Source organism: Lissotriton vulgaris, chromosome 8 (assembly GCF_964263255.1).
Source record: "Lissotriton vulgaris chromosome 8, aLisVul1.2, whole genome shotgun sequence".
Taxonomy (NCBI): Eukaryota; Metazoa; Chordata; class Amphibia; order Caudata; family Salamandridae; genus Lissotriton; species Lissotriton vulgaris.
Window position 1 is genome coordinate 223,353,277 of NC_141696.1, and position 21,915 is coordinate 223,375,191.

The 21,915-nt window shown below is 43.2% G+C and overlaps 1 protein-coding gene across 4 annotated transcripts in view; it reads right to left on the bottom strand.

The window, feature by feature from the left end:
- Positions 1-21,915, bottom strand: part of SYNJ1 (synaptojanin 1) — a 668,969-nt gene that overhangs the window by 550,831 nt on the left and 96,223 nt on the right. For all 4 annotated transcript variants that reach the window (XM_086933999.1, XM_086933998.1, XM_086933997.1 and 1 more), the window contains exon 4: positions 13,975-14,242. In XM_086933999.1, the coding sequence (XP_086790125.1) occupies positions 13,975-14,242 (268 nt within the window). The remainder of the gene's footprint in view (positions 1-13,974; positions 14,243-21,915) is intronic.

Here is a 21,915-nt window from a genome sequence, read left to right on the forward strand (position 1 = left end):
GGAATTGGTTTTGAAACTTGTGCGGGCTTCCAAGAGGAACCAATGGAGTGGCAATAGGATAAGAGTAAAGTGATCATATTTCTTCAGGCTCTGAAGGAGGAGTGCTGAGGTATGTAGGATCCTCTCAATGAGGACCAGTGTGGATCATTAAGGCCTTAGGGAAGGGCATTTCCATCTTCTACAGAGATCAGCAAGAGTAAAAGGGCTTTAACAGCAGTTTGAAAACATTTTCTGAAAGAACAGTTTCCCTTTCTTCAGAAGAGAGAGCTGGTACAAGGCCATCTTTGCTTTATTGGCAACTTATCCACTGAGGGCAGGATTGGTTTCCAGGGTGACTCCAAGTAACTTGACATTGAGAGAAAGTTGGAGTTAGATGCTTTCAAGGTTGATGGAACTTAGCTAGCTTTGATCTATCTTGTGCTTGTTGTTCTTGGCACAAAAAAGGAATTCTATTTTGGTGGGGTTCATTTCCAGATCTGGAAGAGGTGCAGCAGTGTTTGGGGCATTGAATATCTGCAGTAGAAGAGACTTTAATGCAGAGATATGGATCATTGCATGCTAGGGGATTTTATTGCCGCTTTCTGCGACTAGAGTGCCAATGGGCTTCATGTAAATGTATAAGATAAAAAGGGACAGCGCTGAACTCTGGGGGACTCTAGGTCCTTCTGGGTCCTGGAGGTGCCCATGTGAACAAACTGATGTCAGTTGGAATCTAGAAATGTATCATATTCTATGTAAGATGGTTTTCCAAGAGCGGTCATGACGAGTACTGCAGCAGAGATGAAAAGAGGCAGTTTAACAGCGGAATTATCAAAAGTCTAACAACAACAAAGTAAGGCTTACTACGATACCAAGCCATTTACGGCAGTGGAAACACAACATTTTGTTAAAGTACCTCAGCAGCCATAAGTACAAAGAGTCTGGGAGCAGAAAGGTCTACAGGTTGAAGAAGTGTCTCTTCAATGGCTACGGCTCAGATTCTTAGTTTAAGGCTAGGTTGAAATGCTTGTTGAGCTATGATCTTGTGGATCATAACAACCTGATGGGCTAAGTCTATCATTAAATCATCTGTACTTCCTTCACAGACAAGAGCCCGAGGTGCTCTCTAACCCACTCATCTTCTCAGGTGTGCACAGGAAACATTGCAGACCACATCATATTCAAGAGTCACTATGAACTGGTCAATGGCATTTGCCCATGCTCACCCCGGACCAGGGTAAGCCCCAAACCTTCCAAAACATGGCTTTTGTCACTCTGAAAGAGGTAGATTATCATTAAGAAACGACCATTTGACAGAGTGAACATCAGAACACTTAGACCTTAGCACCAGAAATTGTTTGCACTACTTGTAGCTTTTTCGTTTTAGGCCTTGTAGCCTCTTAAATACTACATAGAAATGTATTCCTTGTCAACGAGTAACCAGAGGCAGCACCAAGATACTAGGACAATCTCCTAGGAATGTATCAGATTCCTCAATCTAAACGAGCCACTAAATTGAAGATTGTGAAGGCAACACCACCTCATAGCAGATTTACTCTATTTTCTGCAACTTAGAAACTCTACTATATCCTTTGGGAAGGGACTGTAGTAGGTGAGGTGGAGGAGAACCCACATTTATGAAGGTTTCAAGTACAGTTATGTTATGTTATGTTATGTTATAGGTATTTATTTTGCGCGCAGCTGCTCCAGCAAAGGAGCGTCCTGGCGCCACCAACAAGGTAAAACACAACACAACAAGCAGCTGGAAACAGAAAAGGAGCTAAAAGGAGATACTAAAACAGAAATGTCTTAATAGCTTTCCGAAAAAGCATGAGATCCTCCAGCAGACGAATTTCCACCGGAGGGAGTTCCACGTAGTTGCAGCTTTGACACAGAAGGAACGTCCATCTGCACGACAGAGCCTGAAACGTGGGACCACGGCAAGAGCCTGGCCAGAGGAACGCAGAGCGCGTGTCGGAACATAGAAGGACAAAAAATTGGACAAGATCTGGGGCCCTATGCCCTTCAGAATTTTAAAAGTCAAATAAAGGACCTTAAAATCAATTCTCTTCCTCACAGGAAGCCAATGCAAGGAACGAAGGACATTGGAGACAGGACAGAATCTAGGCAGACCGACTATCGCTCTGGCTGCGGCGTTTTGTACCCGCTGTAAGCGGGTAATCTCTGCCTGATTGGCTCCCACCAGAAGAGAGCTGGCATAATCCAGGCGAGAGATAACCGTAGCCTGAATTACCAGCTGCCTAGTTGGGGCATCAAAAAATCTAAGCACAGGTCTTAAACCTCGAAGCACGCCAAAACAACAAGCTGCTGTTTTCTTAGTATGGCCGACAAAAGTAAGGCCAGCATCCAGCCAGACTCCCAGGTTTCTTAATTCCGAAACCGGAGTCGGGACTGGACCCAGTTCTGAGGGCCACCACCTGTCACCCCAAAGCTCCACTTTCTTCCCGACAATCATGATCTCTGTCTTAGTGGCATTAAGTTGAAGGCAATTCGCCGTCAGCCAGTTGGCCACCGCCTTCAGTCCATTCTGAAACCTGGGGGCGTCTTGCTCCGCATCCCCGCTGAGAGTAACCGCCAGCTGAGTGTCATCGGCATATGAGACCAAAGTCAGGCCCCACTGCCTGGCGACCTCAGCCAGCGGCCTCACGTACAGATTGAATAACGTGGGGCTCAGCGAGGATCCCTGCGGAACCCCCATTGCCAGAGGATGAGATTTGGACTTGAAGGGAGGGATAGCCACACAGAATGAGCGATTGTCAAGGAAGGAGCGGAACCACCGTAAGGCCTGTCCCCCGACACCAATCTCCTCTAGCCGATGTAACAGGATGCTATGGGAGACAGTGTCGAAGGCGGCGCTGAGATCTAATAGTATCAGCGCCGCCGTTTGACCAGCATCCAGCACCCTACGCAGGTGCTCTACCATGGCAAGAAGGGCCGTTTCCGTGCTGTGCCCAGCACGAAAGCCGTTCTGCGTAGGATCTAAGGCTTTAGTCCGGGCCAGATGTTCTGCCAAGGCCAGGTTAACATGTTGTCTTTTGGTTGGCATCCAGGAATTGATAATACATATAAAAAAACAAAGTTGACCTGAATCTGATTGTGGAAAAGGAGAGAGACAAACAAGGAGTCATGTTTTTTCACCCATGTATTTCCAAAGGGTGAATCCAAGGAGGTAATTCGTTTAATTTATTTGTTTATTTGTTTATTTATTTATGTCATTTCTAGAGCGCATGAATCACCCCAGACGGGGTATCTCCACGCTAGGGCGGCTGTAGGCCACTGCAGCCCAGTAATTTAGAACAGCAAGGTTTTTAGTTGCTTTCTGAAGGACATGTAGCAGGGGGAGAGAGGAATGTGTCTGGGAAGCGGATTCCAGAGAGAAGTTGAAACATAGGAAAATGCTGCTCCCCCCTGTCGGGTTTGTTATATACGAGGTACTCAGAGGAGCTCTTTAGCCCCAGAGCGAAGGGTCCTCGAGGGGTTGTACCATAACAGTTTGTCTGCGATGTAGTTGGGTCCTAGTTTATTTAAGGCTTTGTATACCATACAGCAGATCTTGAACTTGAACCGTTTCCGAATTGGTAACCAGTGGAGTTTTCGGAGTAGAGTGAGTGAGGGGGTTCTGGGGGGACCATTAGTCACTAGTCAAGCCGCTGTGTTCTAGACCACTTGCAGTCTGTTAAGGGATGATTCTTCGGCGGAAATTAACAGAGCATTGCAGTAGTCCAGAGGACTACTGACCAGTGCTTGAGTCAAAGTTTTCCTGGTGGATATAGGGAGTAGGGGGAAAACTCTGCGAAGCAGACTGAGCACGTGAAAGCAGGACTTGGCGGTTCTGGTGGCGTGTTCCTCGAGGGTAAGTTTCTGGTCAATTTTCACCCCTAGGTTTTTTACCACCGTTTGGGGGGAGGGAGTTGGGCCCAAGTCTCCCGGCCACCAGTTTGGAGACCAACTTGTTACTGCATCTCTGAAGAGCATTATTTCCGTTTTCTCAGCATTCAGCTGGAGAAAATTATCGCTCATCCATTCGTTGATGGACCTCATTCCCTCAGAGAAAGTGTTCTGAACGTTGGTGCAGTTTTTGGTCAAATGAGAGTAGCAGTTGTGTGTCATCGGCGTAGGAAATTGGGATAAACCCTAGGTTTCTTATTAAGTTGGTGAGTGGAGTGACATATATATTAAACAGGGTGGGGCTCAGGCAGGAGTCCTGGGGGACCCCTTGGTGACCATGGTAGTTTGTGATCTGAAATGGCCTAGGTTGACTGTGTGTGTCCTTTCCGCTAGAAAGTTGGTCATCCACTCTAAGGCTATACCCCCCACGCCTATGTTTCTAAGTTTTTAATGGGATCTTGAGTCCGATACAGCACCAGAGAGATAGGTTACTTCAGAAGTAATTGGGGCAAATTGATTGGAAGAGATAGATGGTACTGCTGCTGAAGGTGATATGACAAACAGCCTGCATCAGTTGGAGTAAAATGCTCCAATCACAATCCCTGTAACACTACAGATTAGGATGGCATGGTCATCTGTGCTTAAGGCCACATTATGTTTACACAGCATCAGAGTATTTGAATTTATCAAATCTACCACATATTATTAGATAATGGGACAGTGACAGATTCCGTCCGTAGTTAAATGGAATGCAGGATCTTATTATGGTCAATAAATAGTTTTAGCTTCATAGTCAAGAGTATCTTCAGTACCTTCAGAAGGTATAAAAGTTTCAAAATGAGTCTAATGGTGGCCGGGTCAGTCACATCTCAAGGGTTCTTCAAAAGAGGTAGTACAAAGGCCGCCTTTCAGCAGGAGGGAACCGACCCACTGTCCATGGTATTGTTAAGAATGATATGCAGTGGCTTAGGAACTAGCTGACAATTAGTTTAGGTCTTCAATATCACTAAGGGATTAACATTAAATACTTCACCCAAAGCACTAAGTAGGTGCAGCTAATTTAAGAAAAACTTCCAGAAATCAAGTACTTTTGTTATTTCTAACACAATAAAAAAAATAAGAAAATGTATTGTATGGCAGCATTTCCACAGCGCTTGATACCCCCGACAAGGATGCAAAGCGTTTCAACCTGCATCAAGTATCTGGTCATTGGTTCAGTCTGCTTGGCTGAAGAGGGATTGAGTCGTAGTATGGTCTGTAAAGGAGGTGTTCACTAAGACTACATGCAGCATTCAAATAACACTTAATTGAGATCAGAGAATAGAGAACTATTGAAAGAACACGGGGTACATGCACCTTTCTAGTAACTTAGAAATAACATGCAGATGGTAATGCCACTGTGCTTCTCAGAAATGTTTAGCGACCACAGATAAAGCCTCATTTGGAAACCTTTTAGGGTAACAAATCTAATCACACTAGTCGATCGGCCATGCAGTCTATAAAAGGCCATCAAAAGCAAGTAAAGCTTATTCTGCTAAAAACGATAACATATATCTGACAATCAATGTGGTTATAAGTATTACTGGTGTTCCACCCATTTCTCAACCACGACGTGCAAATACTAACTTGCATCATCCGAACACCAGGCCAGCTGGCATTTTACAATAGACCAATAACATTTTTGACACCTTGTTCTATTTTTGAGAATTTTCATTTGCAACAAGTCACGAGAGCAGAAAAGCATAACAGCATGTTTCAAATTTAAATGAATCAGCCAAACTAGCAAAGCCTTTTCAACAGGTTTGGCACACCTGAAGAAAAATTGGGATGTAACAAAACAATCTGTCGCCCGTTAAATATATATATATATTTTCGAAAACAAAATTGTTCATGCAGGTTTATTTACCAAATGATATTTCTCAGTAAATAACCTTTCTTATAGCACACCGCACATATTGCACTGACACTGGTACTTCTCGCCGTGCATTCAAACTGCTCACCCTCCATGCACACCCGGCACTCCTACAGGTACCCCTTCACATTGCACTTTCACGGGCACAGCATTCGGTCACAGCATTCCTATTGCAATTGCAGGCACTCTCCTCACCCTTCACTCATAAAGGCACATCACTCACCCTACTCACACATGCACCCCTCACAGGCAATCAATCACCCCACACACTCTATACCCAATATTTACTTTGTACTCACCCAAGCACTCCACTTACCTTGTAATTGGACAGGTTCTGTACTCAAGACACACAAGTCGTCCTGGATTCAGGTCCAGTACTCCTCTCGCCTTGCTCTCACACAGACACAATGTTGACCTTGCACTCACAGAGGCACTCTGCTTACCCTTTTACTCACACAAGCACTCTGTACAGGCAAACCAGTCACCCTGCACCGAAAATATACCAGGTTCATCCTGCATTCACTCAGGCACCCAACTCTCTGTGTTGCAGCGGTCATCCTGCATGCACACAGATCACAGAGCGGCGGCTGCTTCAGAATGGGGGTGGGGAATGGATACAAAAAATCATAAATAAATAAACTTGCTTTCACTGCCGCAAGCATCTGCTCCGTCCTCACTCTGTGGACAGTGCCAGAAGCACCCAGGCTCCTGGACTCTCCCAGCCAATCACAACACTGTATGAGCAGCGCCTGGTTGGTATGAGCGGCCTGTTTAGCCGTTCAGGCAGTGCGTGGGAGTCTGGACATGTTCTCCATCGGGCTCTGCAACTTTTCACTGCTCAAATAGCAGTGGGGCAACGCTACTCTTAGAGAAGAAGCCACCACTGAGATTACATCCATCATCCTGCACTCACACAGAGCCTCACTTCACCTTGCACACTTACAGGTGCACCCTACACTCACACAGGTACATTCCGCTCCATGCAGTCACACATGAACACCACTCATCCTGCACTTACACACGTCTACAGATAGGACAGTACGGATCATCCTCCAGGCTCTACAAGGTTTTACTTCAATTACTCCGTTTCTTGGTCACTCCTTCTCTGCCAGTTGACATCATACTCTTCATATAAAGACTAAACTCCTTAGACTAGAGTCCTAACTTGATTTACAACTGGAAACCAGCTTTTAATATTGGGACCTTTTCAAGTACTTCATTGGTCATGGAACTTAGAAGATGCTTTGGGACCAACATCCCACGTATGGCAATAAAGTGAAACAGTCACTACGTCAGAATGGCTGACATGTAAGTACATATTTAATATGGAAAAACAATGTGGTGCCCTACAATAAATTTATCATACGATGGTCTGCACCCAGTGAACCTATGAACTGAACTCCTATGCGAGGCATCCAGCACTACCAGTCTGAAGGCAGTGAGTAGGTGGAGCAATGAGAAACAAGGGAAACGTAATGGGAAAATAGGTAGGGGAAACTGAACCCATTAGGGTGGGAAAGATTATGTGTCCAGTGAAAAACAAAGGCTCAGAGAGCCAAGAGATACAAGTGCAACAGAATGGGTGAGTAGTTAGGAAGGAGAAGTTGTGCAGTAAGTAAGGTTTGAAGAGCAGTTGTAGGGAGTGATGGTTCTGAAGTGGAGTAAGGGATATTCTATGAGTTTGCGGGGAGAGAAGTGGCAAAAGGGATTTACCAAGAGCCTAACTTAATTGTTGTATGCCCCAAGACTTGCAAATGAGTTTTTTATACCGATCACCATTCTAATATGATTCTCTAACATCCATTACATTCTCTGATGCTGCTTTTTAAAATTAATTCATTCATTATTTCCTAACAATTGCAACTCTCTCATTTACACAACTTTTGTACTCCATTTCAAAGATGTCCCACTCTGTTACCTCGCTTTCCTAAAACTTGACCAAAATCGGGACCGAATACCTTTAAAATCTATAATACTCTAAAACTTTCTAAATATGCAACAAAAAACATTAAACCCAAGATCTGAAGAGAATTCCCTGAAACTATGATTTTGATCAATATCATCATGCCTGCAAAGGAAACCTAAAAACAGACCTACTACTCTTCATGTTGAACACAGCCCGGTGGGTGGATACACTTTGCAAGATTTTGAACATCTCTTCTATTGCTAATATACCAAATGGGTCAAAGCTGACAGTATCTCTCGGTACAAGTCGGAATGACAGTCTTTCCATCTTTAACAATGGTTGGAAAATTATCCATCCAGCTGTAGGACAAAAAGCTACCTTTGTTTGACCGCCTCCATTTACATCGGAGTCCATATTGTTTTAATACCTTGCCTGCTCCAATTCCACCCCAACCTAGAACATTCCTCACTGCTGGTTCTTATCTCCCGTGATTGCCACTCTTGCACTTTTTTTCACCTCCTCACTCACCTCTTGGTTGTTGGTGGCCTCATCATACCTACCCATAAGAAGACTGCATGCGGTTAACAAAATCATCACTCTCTCTTCCCTCAGTTTTGAAAACCACCTTCATTCTTCAATCTCTCGTGAAAGTCCCTCTTGCCCTATCCACCTGACTAGACTTGACAGTCACCTCCCTCAGTTTCTCTCCAACCAGACATTAACTCACTCCTGAATACCCACACGCAATCCTCATTTCTTCACTTCCCAACCCCTAAATATATTCTGTCCAGACCATAAAACCTTCCCCTACTTTATTTTCCATGCTCTTCTCTGCTCCTCCTTTTAGCTCCTCTTTACCTTCTTAATTTAATAATTCAATGCAACCTGAACATGACCTTAAGTGAACATGTTCATTACTAAGCCCATCTTCAGCAGGAGTGATATATCTTGAACTTAAATTATAACTTAGACTATTATTCTGCCCACCCTCACGAAAGAAGTCACTCCCTTCATCCCAACCAGCTCGCTAGTCAGACTTGAACTGCAAACCGGACAGACTGACCAATTAATCTCACACTAAGACAAGCTCTATAGCAGCCTTTTCTCTAACAAACGCTACTTATGCTCATTGTAAATCATCCAGAGAACTAATAATATTAGTGTTATTATAGTGACGAAACCAGACACAATTACATTAGTGACTACCACATGCAAGATTACTAGTAGCGATCACCTCAGTATCTCAGGCAGTATTGCCAACAGTAACGTTATGTTATGTTATGTTATAGGCTTTTGTATTGCGCACAGCTGCCCCAGCTAAGGGGCGTCCTGGCGCATGGCAAGAAAAAAGCAACACCTACAGGGAACATAACAGGGAAAGGAACGGAGGCAAAATTATTTAAACAGAAAAGTTTTTAAAGCTTTGCGGAAGGCTAAAAGATCAACGAGCAACCGCATCTCAACAGGAAGAGAATTCCAAAGCTCGGCCGCTCTAACCCTGAAAGAGCGGCCGCCAACCCGACACAGCCTGTATCGGGGAATCACCGTAAGAGCTTGGCCCAGGGATCTCAAGGACCGGGTAGGCACATACCAAGTCAGAAGATTCACAAGAATTTGAGGGCTCCCACCCCTCAGAATCTTGAACGCCAGACACAGCACTTTGAACTGGATTCTTGCCCTGATGGGCAACCAGTGCAGGGATCTCAATGTGCTGGAGACGGAACAGGCTCGAGGTAGGCCAACAATGGCTCTCGCCGCGGCATTCTGAACGCGTTGGAGGCGAGTGACCTCCGCCACGTTAGCCCCTACCAGGAGCGAGCTGGCATAGTCCAGGCGAGATAGCACTGTAGCCTGGACTATCAGCTGCCTAGGGTGATGGTCAAAAAATTTCAAAACAGGGCGCAGCGACCGTAGTATGCCAAAGCAACAGGCAGCGGTTTTCTTTGTATGGCCCACAAAGCTAAGGGAGGGATCCATCCATACTCCAAGGTTCTTCAGTTCTGTAACCGGAATGGGGGCTGGGCCCAGCTCCACTGGCCACCATCTGTCCCCCCAGAGTTCCGGCCTCCTACCGACGATCATGATCTCCGTTTTCTTTGCGTTGAGCTGGAGACAGTTGTTCTTCATCCAGCTCGCCACCGCCCTGAGTCCGCTCTGAAACCTGGGGGCATCCCGGTCCGCATCCCCGCTGATCGTAACCGCTAGCTGAGTGTCGTCGGCATATGAGACCATAGTCATGCCCCATTGCTTGACGACCTCAGCCAGCGGTCTCACGTAAAGATTAAACAACGTGGGACTCAGCGAGGAGCCTTGCGGCACCCCCTGTTTCAAAGGATGGAATTGGGACTGGAACGGTGGGATGGCAACGCTAAAGAAACGATCGTCTAAGAAGGACCGGAACCATTGGAGAGCCAAACCACTCAGACCAATCTCCTCCAGGCGATGCAATAGGATGGGATGCGAGACAGTATCAAACGCGGCGCTCAGATCTAATAAAACAAGCGCCGCTGTCTGCCCCGCATCCATCACCATGCGAAGGTGTTCGGCCATGGAGAGAAGGGCGGTCTCCGAACCCGTTCTGGGTGGGATCCAAGATGTTAGCATGGATGAGGTGGGCTGAAAGAACTTTGTTAACGTGGGCCTCCAACACCTTGGTCAGCCACGGGAGCAGGGAGATGGGCCGATAATTTTCGGGTTTCTCAGGATCCAGGGAGGGTTTCTTTAAGATGGGAGAAACCCCCGCCCGCTTCCAACTAGCAGGTACCATGCCTGACTCCAGCGAGATATTAATCAAGGAATGTACCGCAGTCCGGCCCACGAACGCCTGATCTCTGAAAACAGCCGGTCTGAGCGGATCAGCGGGGGACCCTGATTTAACCTGTTGAGCCAGGAGGTCAAACCCCTCGTAACGTAACGTAACGTAACGTATCGTAACGTAAGATGTTTATCAATTTAAAATGTTTCAATATGGGTGTTACATAGCAGAGATAGCAGAAATGCCCCTGGCATCAAGGTTTGTGACATTAGTAATAAGCCTTTCCAAAGCCACATGATTTATGACTTAAATATAAGCTTTAAATATGTTTTGAAAATTGAGACATTTTTCTCGAAACATCAGCTAGTAAGTTCTGAAACTGCAACCATTTTCATCTCAAATGCATACACACAATTTTGGTATACATATAATAATGCAATCAAGCAAAAGCATTTAATTTAGTAGGCTAAGCTGCACGTAGGAGAGCTACTCACAGGTAGGTGGAGAGCTACCAGTAGCTCACGAGCTACTTGTTGGAGAAGCCTGCTCTACAGCCATCTCAGTGCCCACAACCACTCTGTCTCAATCTGACCAGATAACATATATGTTTACACAATTAGTTTAGATATATCTTGTTCAATTGACAAATGCAACAACTGTCATACATCAGTTAAACAGTTAAACTAAGAACTATCAATAAGAATCTCAGATAATAATCTGAGTCTGATTACCTAGGAAAAACCTGTCCTTCACCACATAATCGTATCTCTTCCAGTATGGTTTTCTAGCTCTGCTCTTAACCCAGCATAAATCAAGTTCCCATACTCACTATCCATAACCACAGACCACTTCACAGCCATCCGTCATAGAACATATTAACATTATTCAAGCGCCTATGGAACAACTGTACTACAGTTTCCAAACCAAACAACTTTATCTTGCTTTTTCAACCGCTCACCTCAGTCAAGAGATCTGGGTTTAATCCATTATTCTTTTGCTCACTATCCCACCCCTGTTTGGACCCAGCCAAATGCAAATCAGTCTTGACCCTGCGCCTCATGGGAACAGTCCAGCCCAAACTGCCAGGCCAGGTTCTCCCTGGACCAGAAACAAGCATCCTGGGACCGTATCACCCCTCATCGACCAGGCTAGCTTGACTCTGGTGGCATGCTGTAGCAGCCGCCACTGCGTAAACGTGTAGAATGGAATTCTTAAAATGGAAAATCAGAATAACAGGTCCTCTGCCTCAAAATCCAGGGTCTTTCAATAACAGCATAATTTACTTAAACGCCTCGCAGGAAGGGATCAGTACAAATAGGGGCAAGAAATATTACCTATTTGGTTTTAGAAGCCTTGTTACAGCCAGCCCTCAACCAATGTCAACCCAGCTGCCACCTGTGTTTAAAAAGCGCATTAGTTCTTTGCAATAATGAAGCTGATAGGACCAACATTATCACTCTGTCCATCAAACACTATGACTAGGTAACCTGAAAGCACTAGCTAGAACAGTGATCCTTAAACTTTTAACTTCCATGGGCCCCTATTTAATCAGAACGGGAATCCAGGGACCACAGAGTCATTACTGGAAGCTTGGGACCCCGGCCCAGGCATTTCGATAATTTGAACCGCGAAACAATACACAAACATACATACTCAACCTCCTTTGAAGGCAGCCCCTTAGCCTGTAGCCTACAGGTCTACTGCCACTATGGCAAATTGTCCATGAACAGTCAGTTGTGTCTCAAGCATCTGTACGTAATATAAACACTGCTGTCTCACATAATGTAAATTAAGTGTGCAGTAAACTTTCAGAGTGCGTACCATGAATCCCGTTGGGGGGGGCGACCTGTAGTTGCACATTCATCAAGATCTCTGGCACACACTCCATACCTATTGCGGTCTGCTTCCATCTGAATCCCGGAAGCAGACCGGAGTAGGTATGGCGATCTTGACTAATGTGTGTCCCCCCAAGCCCCCTGCGGGATTCAGGATGCTCACTCTGAAAGTGTCATTGTATTGAGCAATCAGATGAATACCTCCTCTCTCAATTAACCCACCTTCACGTGTGTGACACATACTGGTCTAATAAACAACATTTGACCATCACTATTTTTCTATGCACATAGGTCCTGACGAAAGCCAGCACACTTTGTAGTCTGGCTGAAACATGTAGACCTCACAGGATATAGGAGACATACCTTACTTCCACACATTCCTGCCTTTCTGTTTTTTAATACTGCCAAGGGCCGATTATTAAATTCCTCCAATTGTTGAGACATATTGGACAGTTTTTAACTTACACTCTTTCCTTTCACTTCACTGCACAAAACCTGCTCCGCTGTAGTCAGGCGTCGAAGCACACCTGAGGTGCACTCGGCGCCTTGGGTGGGAACCGATGATGAAGCATGCCACCAGCTAGCTTGGTGGGTGAGGATCTTCATAACAAACAAATGTGTTTTTCTCTCAGACTTGGACACCTAGCTTCCACCCTACAGCTAGTTATCATTGATATTTCCCAACAATTATTACATTCATATATTTCTGTATGCAGGATTTGGGGTGGTGAGATTCGTTTTTGCGGGATAAACGGAGAGTTGGGGTAGTAAAGTGAAGGAGCATTAAATTGATAATAAGCACAGTCAGTGCCCATTTGAGTACATTATGTGAGTGAGTACCTATCTGTGGATGGCATTCCAAAATAAAGAAGCAAGCAACTTGAAATCTCCCAAAGTTTTAAAGAACTTGTCCCGGAAAAATTAGTTGGCAAAATTGAAGTGAAAATAAAGCTACTACACGATAGAGAAGATTTAACGGGTAGAACCACACCCTTGGATATATTTTATACTGGAGTCCAAAAGCACTCTTTCAAATTTCTCAATGCCCCTCTCACTTTTGAAGCCATGACCCTGGCCGTTGCCTCGGCCTAAGGAACCAGTCACCAAATTAAAATAATAATAATCAGACAAATTCAGTTTGGTCTAATTGCTAGTTACGAAGAATATCCACAAAGACTATGCACTCCAAATGACCATGTACTTTAAAAGAAAGTTAGCACATACTGGAATTGTTTTTCTGAGATTTTAGTACTTCATAAGTCAAATGGGAGATCAAGTCTGAATCCCCGTTGCATTTATGACGCTCGAGGTGGAGTTGATTAAGAGACACTGTTCTTCTTAGCCCTAAGGAGAAACAAAATATGCTGACTTTTTTAAAGAATATTATGTAACTATGAAGATAAAAAACAAAGGAGGTTTTATGAAAATCATGCGTTCCTGAAGATCAATAATAAAAAGTTCCTTCTGAGTAGGTACATCAATCAAGATTATGAATCGGTTCTTTTTTTGATAAAAGGGCCTTTCCCACCAGACGTGGCATGCTAGAACACTCTTGCTTAAACAACATGCAATTGCTGAAGTACACATAAAAACATAGACAATGGAAAACAAGTCACATAACAAGACAAACTAAAATACACTATACTCGTTTAAGACATGATCAAAACTACCAACTTACCAGAAAAATCTGTTATCTGTTGTTTGTTCTTCCATATTGCGATGAGCGTTAAGACTGAGGTCTAAACTGATCCCAGAGGCTGACCATGCAAAATAAAAATTGCCGGAATTCAAAACCTTGCGGACATCTGATATACGATCCTCATCTGAAGGATCAATTCTCAATGAAATAAAATCAGTTGATGTAACTCGAAAAACTTCCGACTCTTGAATCTTCCCCACAGACATGCATCCTGTGACTAGCACCAGATAGTACAACATTGTATCTCCTGCAAAAGCAAAGGTACAGTTAAAAAAGAATACCAATACACTATCAAATATAAAATTAAGAAGGTTTATCAATTACATTGCCATGAAAATTAACATTTCAGTCTCTTCTTAAAACTACTAACTATGTATACTGGTTCAAAACTAGACAGAAGGACAACACTGAGATTTCTTGTTTTTCAAAAAAGTATATGTTTGATGGATATGAATAATATACATGTACCTCTAGAAAGCTGTAACAATTTCTGAAGCGCTAAGCCAGTATAAATCCCTGATCTGCTACAGCTTAAATTTGGCCATGATAAAATAATGCTTTGAAACATTTGCAGTACTCTTAACCAATAATCATGAAGGTTTAAAATGCAGAGACATCTTCGAGCAGTCTCAGAAACAAAAAAGTATCCTTTGTGGTAGCTGACCTAATAAGGTGGTAGCCAATGGACAAATCGTTTGGTCCAACTCACTGCCCTGATCTGCTCTACACAACTAAACTAAACGCAATAAAAGGTTGTTTCATGGAGGGGGTCTCCCATTGTTCTCCATTGCCTTAACAAGAACATTTTAAAAGCATGAGATCAAAGGTTCATTTTACTGAACCAAATTTAAAGGAATTAGACAGAAAATGATAGATTTCATAGGCACCTATGAAATAGTCCAAGATGTTCATGATGTGCGAGGTAAGTCCGAGGAGTGCTTAGGTGGTTTGCCTCTCCCAAAAAGATAAACATTTTGTCAAGCAGAGCATTTTTTAGCACTGGTCTCATCAAACTATTAACAAAGGAGCCACTTCTTTTACAGCTAGCTGAAATAATCTTGGTATGCAATTTGCACCACACACACTTTCAGCAGTTTTTTTTTATCTATCTATATATATAAAAACGAAAATATGTCTGTTTGTCCTTTATACATTACTAAACCATTCATCCGATCACCATGAAACTTTGGGAAGTTGTTAAGTACAGTCCCGCGAAGGTTTCTGGCAAAAAAAAAAATGTTTTTTTAAATAAATGTAAAAAAAATTGTTAAAAGTTATTGAGTACACTCCAGCGAAGGTTTCTGGCAAAAAAAAAAAAACAATTGTTAAATATCGGCCCTCCGGCCCCCCCAGGGCCCTCATAATCTTTCCAATACTGAACGTTTACAGTTTAGGGTGCGACTCGCTTTTGCAATGACCATCAAAACAGCACCAGGACAATCGCTTCAAGTGCTTGGACTAGATTTGGAGAATCGTGCTTCTCACATGGACAACTGTATGTGGCCAGCTTACGCGTCGGAAAACCTTCTGATTTATTCGTGTACGCACCAGACGGAAAAACTAAAAATACCGTGTATCCACAAGCACTCGAATAAATAAACAGAATTAAAACAACACTTTAAAATGTTTTATATATTAAAATGAATAAGTTTCAATAAAAATGACACTATGTAAATTGAATGTTATTATAACAAGTTTCCTTAAATTTCCTTTCTTCGGAGATCGCTGCAACGCGTAAGCTAGTCTATATATATATATAAAAACGAAACTATGTCTGTCTGTCTGTTTGTCCTTTATGCATTACTACACCATTCATCCGATCGCCATGAAACTTTGGGAAGTTGTTGAGTACACTCCCGCGAAAGTTTCTGTCCCCCAATTCTTTTTTTTTTTTTTTTTTTTTTTTTTTTTTTTTAAATCGGCCCCCAAGGGCCCCCAATCTTTCGAATACTGAAATAGATAGTGAATTTGCGAGCATCGTCAACAGTTATGACCCCCAAACGTAAATTGATTGGTCAATCTTCATCAGAAGCACGAAAGAAAAAGGCATTACGAGCTTCATAAACAGACGAGCAACGGGAAGCAAGATTAGAAGCTGTTTGAATACAAACTGCTCAAGCCCGTAATTCTCAAATGAACGAGCAACGAGAATCAAGATTGGAAGCCGATCGAGTACCCACTACTCAAGCCACACTTAGAAATGTTTAAAAAAATAAAATGAATAAGTTTCAATAAGAATGACACAATGTAAATGTAATGTTATCATAACGAGTTTCCTTGAATTTCCTTTCTTCTGAGATCACAGCAACGCGCGACGGATAAGCTCGTTTTTGATAAATTAAAAAATTTTCCACAAATATTAACTTGTTGTGGTCTAAAAAATGCAAACACCAGATTATCATTCTTGCTAAATAAACTAAGCATATTGCATATCATTTTGATAAACACAGTACTTGGCCCCCAAATATCAACTTTTCATCCAATACTCTCCATTACTACTTTTCAACATGGGCAGATATTGCCTCACATGCCCTGTGTCACTATTCTAGACATCGACACACACCACATGCCAGAGTTGGACTCCAGATGCTAGGGATGTTCACTAGATGGCACGGATGGACAACAGATGCATGTCCAAATGGAACGATCACCTTAACTTTCGTAACAATTTTTCTAGTGGATACTCTACGATCAGATTCGGCTCATTTAGAATCTCCCCAAGTGACAGTCTGAATCTGGAGCTGCTTCAAAAGAAAGCTTCCAGGTACTGTGAGGTGGCACCACATGACTCTGGTGGCAGATTTCATCCCTCCCCTGGATACATATAAAATGTCACCATACAGGCTGATGACAGTTCTCCATCCTCTGTACCTCACCCTTGCAGGTGAAGATGAGACCGACTTAATGATGGCCAAATAGCAATGCACCCAGTAGAAGAACTACCTTGGAACCTTATTAAAACACACAGCAACACCCCTTTTTCAGAAAGGGAATCGTCTGTGCAGCGAGGAATTTATGGGCAGATGGACTTTCCACCAAAAAGATTGTTATTGAACATCAGCAATTTGTTCTTCTGATGCATACTTTTCCCTACAAAATCTACAACTTATGAATCAATACTGAAATAGTGCCACACAGCGATGGGTCACAGAGAGAGAATTAAACTAAAAAGTCTTGCAGCACAGACTTGCAAAATGATCTTCCCTGTGGACTTGGAAGTCAAGGTAGCAGAGCTTTGTAAAGATGTGGACTCAAACCCATAGAGGAGCTGACAGATGCCAAAAACAGGAAGACTCCTGGACAACACGGAAGATGTGGCGTTCGCTCTGATTGAGTGTGCTCTGGACATTCATGCAGTTCCTCTAGGCCTGGACATAGCAACATATTATGCAGAGAACAATCAAACATGAAATTGTCTTCTTCTGGACTGAATTGTTATTCATGTGTACCACAACACCAACAAACAGTTGGTCAGCCACATTGTCTTCCCAGGTTCTTTCAGCTTTTACAATGACAGGACAAGGGACCACCATGTGGCTGAAAGATCTTTCATTGCCTTTGTGGTTTCAGGAAATGTAGTCCCTCCTCCAGAGAAGATGTGGAGGAGAGAAGAATGCCAGTAGGGGGGTGAAGTGACCCACATGAAGCAGCAAGACCACTTTTATCAGGAAAGAGGCCTGTGGCGCAAGCACAAACCTGCCTGGATAGAAACGGGTGAATAGATGACAGAAAAAGCATCAGTTTGCTCACCCACTGAGCAGAGGTGAAGGTGATAGTGAAGACAGTCTGCAAAGTAAGGAGTCTCAGAGAACAACTATGCTTAAAAGGTGACCAGATCAAAAAAGTATGGATGAAATTCAAAAGAAATTACTAAGGATTAAAGATATGATACATCCCTTACAAAAACCTCATCACCAAAATAATTTCTATGACAATGGCTGACCAGGCAAACACAAAAAAACTAACAGCCTTTAACCAGGCTCAGAGCAAAGCCTTACCAAAAAGCACAATCCACAAAAAAAGAATCAGATACCGCACATCGACTGTATCCTAGGCACACGAAGGTAAAAAATTTGACCCGCGCCTGACTCAAATAGATCTGGAAGAAGTGGCGTGCAGCAAGAATGATGTCGAAAGCCTCTCAGTAGTGCTAAAATTGAGCCTCTCAAGCTCCATGCATGAAGGAACAGCCTAGGAAGAGTCTAATAGAGGGCCGTACCACCCTGTTGAAACAATAGGTCCTCCCAGAGCTGAAGGGGAGAGATGGTAATGAGACACAGCAACTCTTAGTGCCCTACCCTCCTTGTTCAATCCAGAGCAATCATGATAACCTGTTTTCTGTCATTTTTTGCCTTCCTCAGAAGTTGAGAAATGTAAATGCACAGAATAATTGGGGATGTGTAAGGCAGATCAAAATCCCAATGTATGAAGACGCATACCCAAGGCCCTTGCAGTAGAAACCACAGGGCACAGAAAAATGGACATTGAGCATTCTCCAACATGGTAAACACATACAAATATAGCACACCCCAATAGCAAAGATTGGCTGCACCAACTGTGATTGGTAAGATAACATCTGTTCAGCTCATCTAACCTTACTTTACCTTGACAGAGCCCAACAGATGACTCTCAGAGACTAAAACAATACGAGTTACACTCCGGCACCACTATAAAGAAAGCACAAGACCCTATGCCAACATGCTAGCTGGCATACACATGATAGTGGTGTTGTCAGTGAGGATTTGAATAGCTTTCCCCGAGCAGATGAAATGCCACCTCGCTTGAGGAAAACGCAGAATGAGGAGGACAGGAAGCTTAGCAACCGCTCTATCATCATTTTCAACATAAGGCAGCATAGAGGGCATCTACTAGGCTTGAGATCGAAGCTGAAAATAGCCTTCAACTGCAAATGTGGAGAGGGCCTTGCACATAGAATCCTTTGCAAATGAGGCTCGGGTCAGCTCACTTGCCTGAGTCAAAGTAAACTGAGTTAGGAAAGCAGAGGACTCAACTTAAGGATTGTTTGCGTCATCAACGGTGCTTGGTCAACGCCGAAGCCTTCAGTGTAGCTGAGGTAACTCATTAGCTCCGACCAGGGACAAATGATAACACTTTTCTCAAGATCAGTGTTAACAAAATTCAAAGCTTCAACTGGATGAATATGATATTCAATGTTATGCATTGATGGATTTGTAACAGAGTCTGTATTTCAGCACTTGCAAGGATATTTGAAAATTTGTCCTGCAGAAGAACAATTCTAAAATTTCATTTTTTTTAGTTTTGGTGCCATTTATTAACACACACCCTTTATTAACAAGCATTTACAATGCAATAGGTCTCGCAGCATTAAAGTTTGAGTTACTGGCATTGTAAATGACAATGCTTTGCATTAATTTTTTTTATAATTTGCAATTGGTATATAAACATTGTTTGTGAATGGTTAGCTGTTGCTTATGCGAAGCAAAGTTGGCAGTAATGTAGAGTGCTAGTATTGCTTGTTATAAGCATGCTGATTTAAAGCGCTCCGATACGTGCGGGTAAAGTTTGCGCTATATAAAAGTGAAAATTAATAAATAAATAAAAAAAAGTCTACCTGTACCAGCTGAGCTGGTGACTATAGGTTCTGGCGAGACCGCGCTTCGCGCGGTAAACACCACGAGACCTAAAAATAATAAAAAACACTGCTGTAGTCGGCCCTTAGAACCACTGCGCAAGTCTGAATCCTTTGCCAATTGGAGGATGTAGCAGATGACTGCTCGTCGGCAATCCTGACCAGCAACCTAGCTCCACTGAAAAACACACTGTATGCTGCTACCTCAAACACCTACAGAAGTTAGACTATATCACCCCACCCTAACCCTAGCAGAATTACAGTGGCTTGCATCTTCAACGTCTGCTAAATGGTCATACGAGGTAGTGGCAACAAATACCATCACCCCCTCGGGAAGCGGTGCCACAAAAAGCCAGCACATAGGAATCTAGAGGTGCAAAAAGGAAAATACCACAATATTAACAATTTATCAATTTATAACAATTTTAACAATTTATCACAATATTAACATTTTATCACAGATTAAACTTGCTTCGTCTTGCCTGTATTTTCGAAAAGGCGCCGGAAGTAGCTCATCTGTCTTCAATGTGATTCATCATCTCAACCTGCCCTTCTTAGGAGGCATCATGAACGGAGCTCTATCCCGTCCAACTATGAGTGAAAACCTGACACATTCCCTTCCCCATTACTTAATAAAGCACTCTGTTGCTTCCAGGCTACATTTGAGGGAAGTAGAATGGTCAAATACATGCACATAAATGCAACCCCAGTTCATTTAAAATAATGTAAAGTGAGTACACAATCCCTAGGTAAGTGTTACTTACCTCTGGGGAATAAATGTATGGACCGCAATGAAGGAAGAGGCTTTTATTCTCATCTACCTTGGATGGCATAGCTCCTAGAAGCTCTTTTGAGCATTAGTTGCTCTATAAATCTCACTTGCATTACATACACATTCGAGTCAAAGGAACAATTAATACCAAATCATTATCACATTCCAACAAAATCTGGCAGACTGTTCATATGGCAAGAGTACCACTGACTAAGGTAACAATAGACAGCAGCAAAGAGTTCGGATTTTATATCCATACACTATTTCTCCAAAAGTAGCTGGGGAAAGAAAGGCTGTTCTTGGAGCATCCAAGCATACAGGGGCTGCTCAGACATGCAACATTCAACACGAGTCAAATAAGCATCAGCTACTACATTGAAAGAACGATCACATTACTGTGTCAATTTATTACTGGATGCAGTTCACGTGTAAAACACATTTCACAGAGCCCTGGGGACCTGGACTGCACAGCCTGGCTTCCCCGAGGCCAACAATGAAAGCGGCAGACGTGATCACTGCTGGGATTTCGAGCCAGAGGGATGTCTGCAATAACGCAAACAATAAAAGGGATTATTGGTTAACTGTGGGCGGCGAGCTGATGAGAAATTGCCTATACGAAGCGGCTTCCTGCAGGATAACATTGTTTTCATTGCACAGCTGACATGTTTATAGGGCATGGGAGAAGCCAGACCTAATGTACAGTTTCATTTGAGCCGGAAAGAGAATTTATTTCAGGCTTGTCTCGGACAAATGCGGGATAGGAATATCTCAGGTTAAACCAGCCACTATGATGCACACTGAAGGCTTTTGCAGACTTTTTATACAGCATGCATATACAATGAATTACTCATGTTTTTGCCCATGTACCAAGAACAAGACGTGCAGGGCGAGTGCCGGTCCGGCGAGAAGGGGCGGGACTGCGAGAGCCGATTCCGACGCACGCCTTCGGATTGGGCCGCGCGACGCCACGTGAGCTGTCTACGGTAGAAGCTCACGCGCGCGACCCGATCCGAAGGCGCGCTTCGGAATCCGACGCCGCCATGGGGAATGCTGGACGAGCGGCCAGCTCTTGTATCCCCTCGTCGTTTTTCGGCTGAGACGCCAACTATAGTTCTCGCTGCGAGAACGCGCTTAGCGCGTTCGTCGTAGCGAGACCTAATAAAGGAGTACCTCTTGTGTAGAATGTGCAAGTTACAATGTAGTAAGAATGGCTATTGGCACTTCAGTGTCTGCCTACATCTGTGCGGCATGGATTAGAATCAGTAGATTTCAAAAGTGGTATTACATACAATATTTTAGATAAAATAAGTAAACATTATTATGGTTTTAGTAATCATTGTAAGCTCAATAAGCCTTATAGTAAGTAAGCATGATTATTTGTATTTACTACAAAAAAGCCTGGCTATACCTTGTATTTATTTTATAATAATAAAATGTTTGGAATCTTGTTGTTTTGAATAACTTTTATTGGAGGGAACCTTTCACTCTCTTATTCACCTCGACTTCACTGCCTCATTAAATGTAATTATTGTAATAG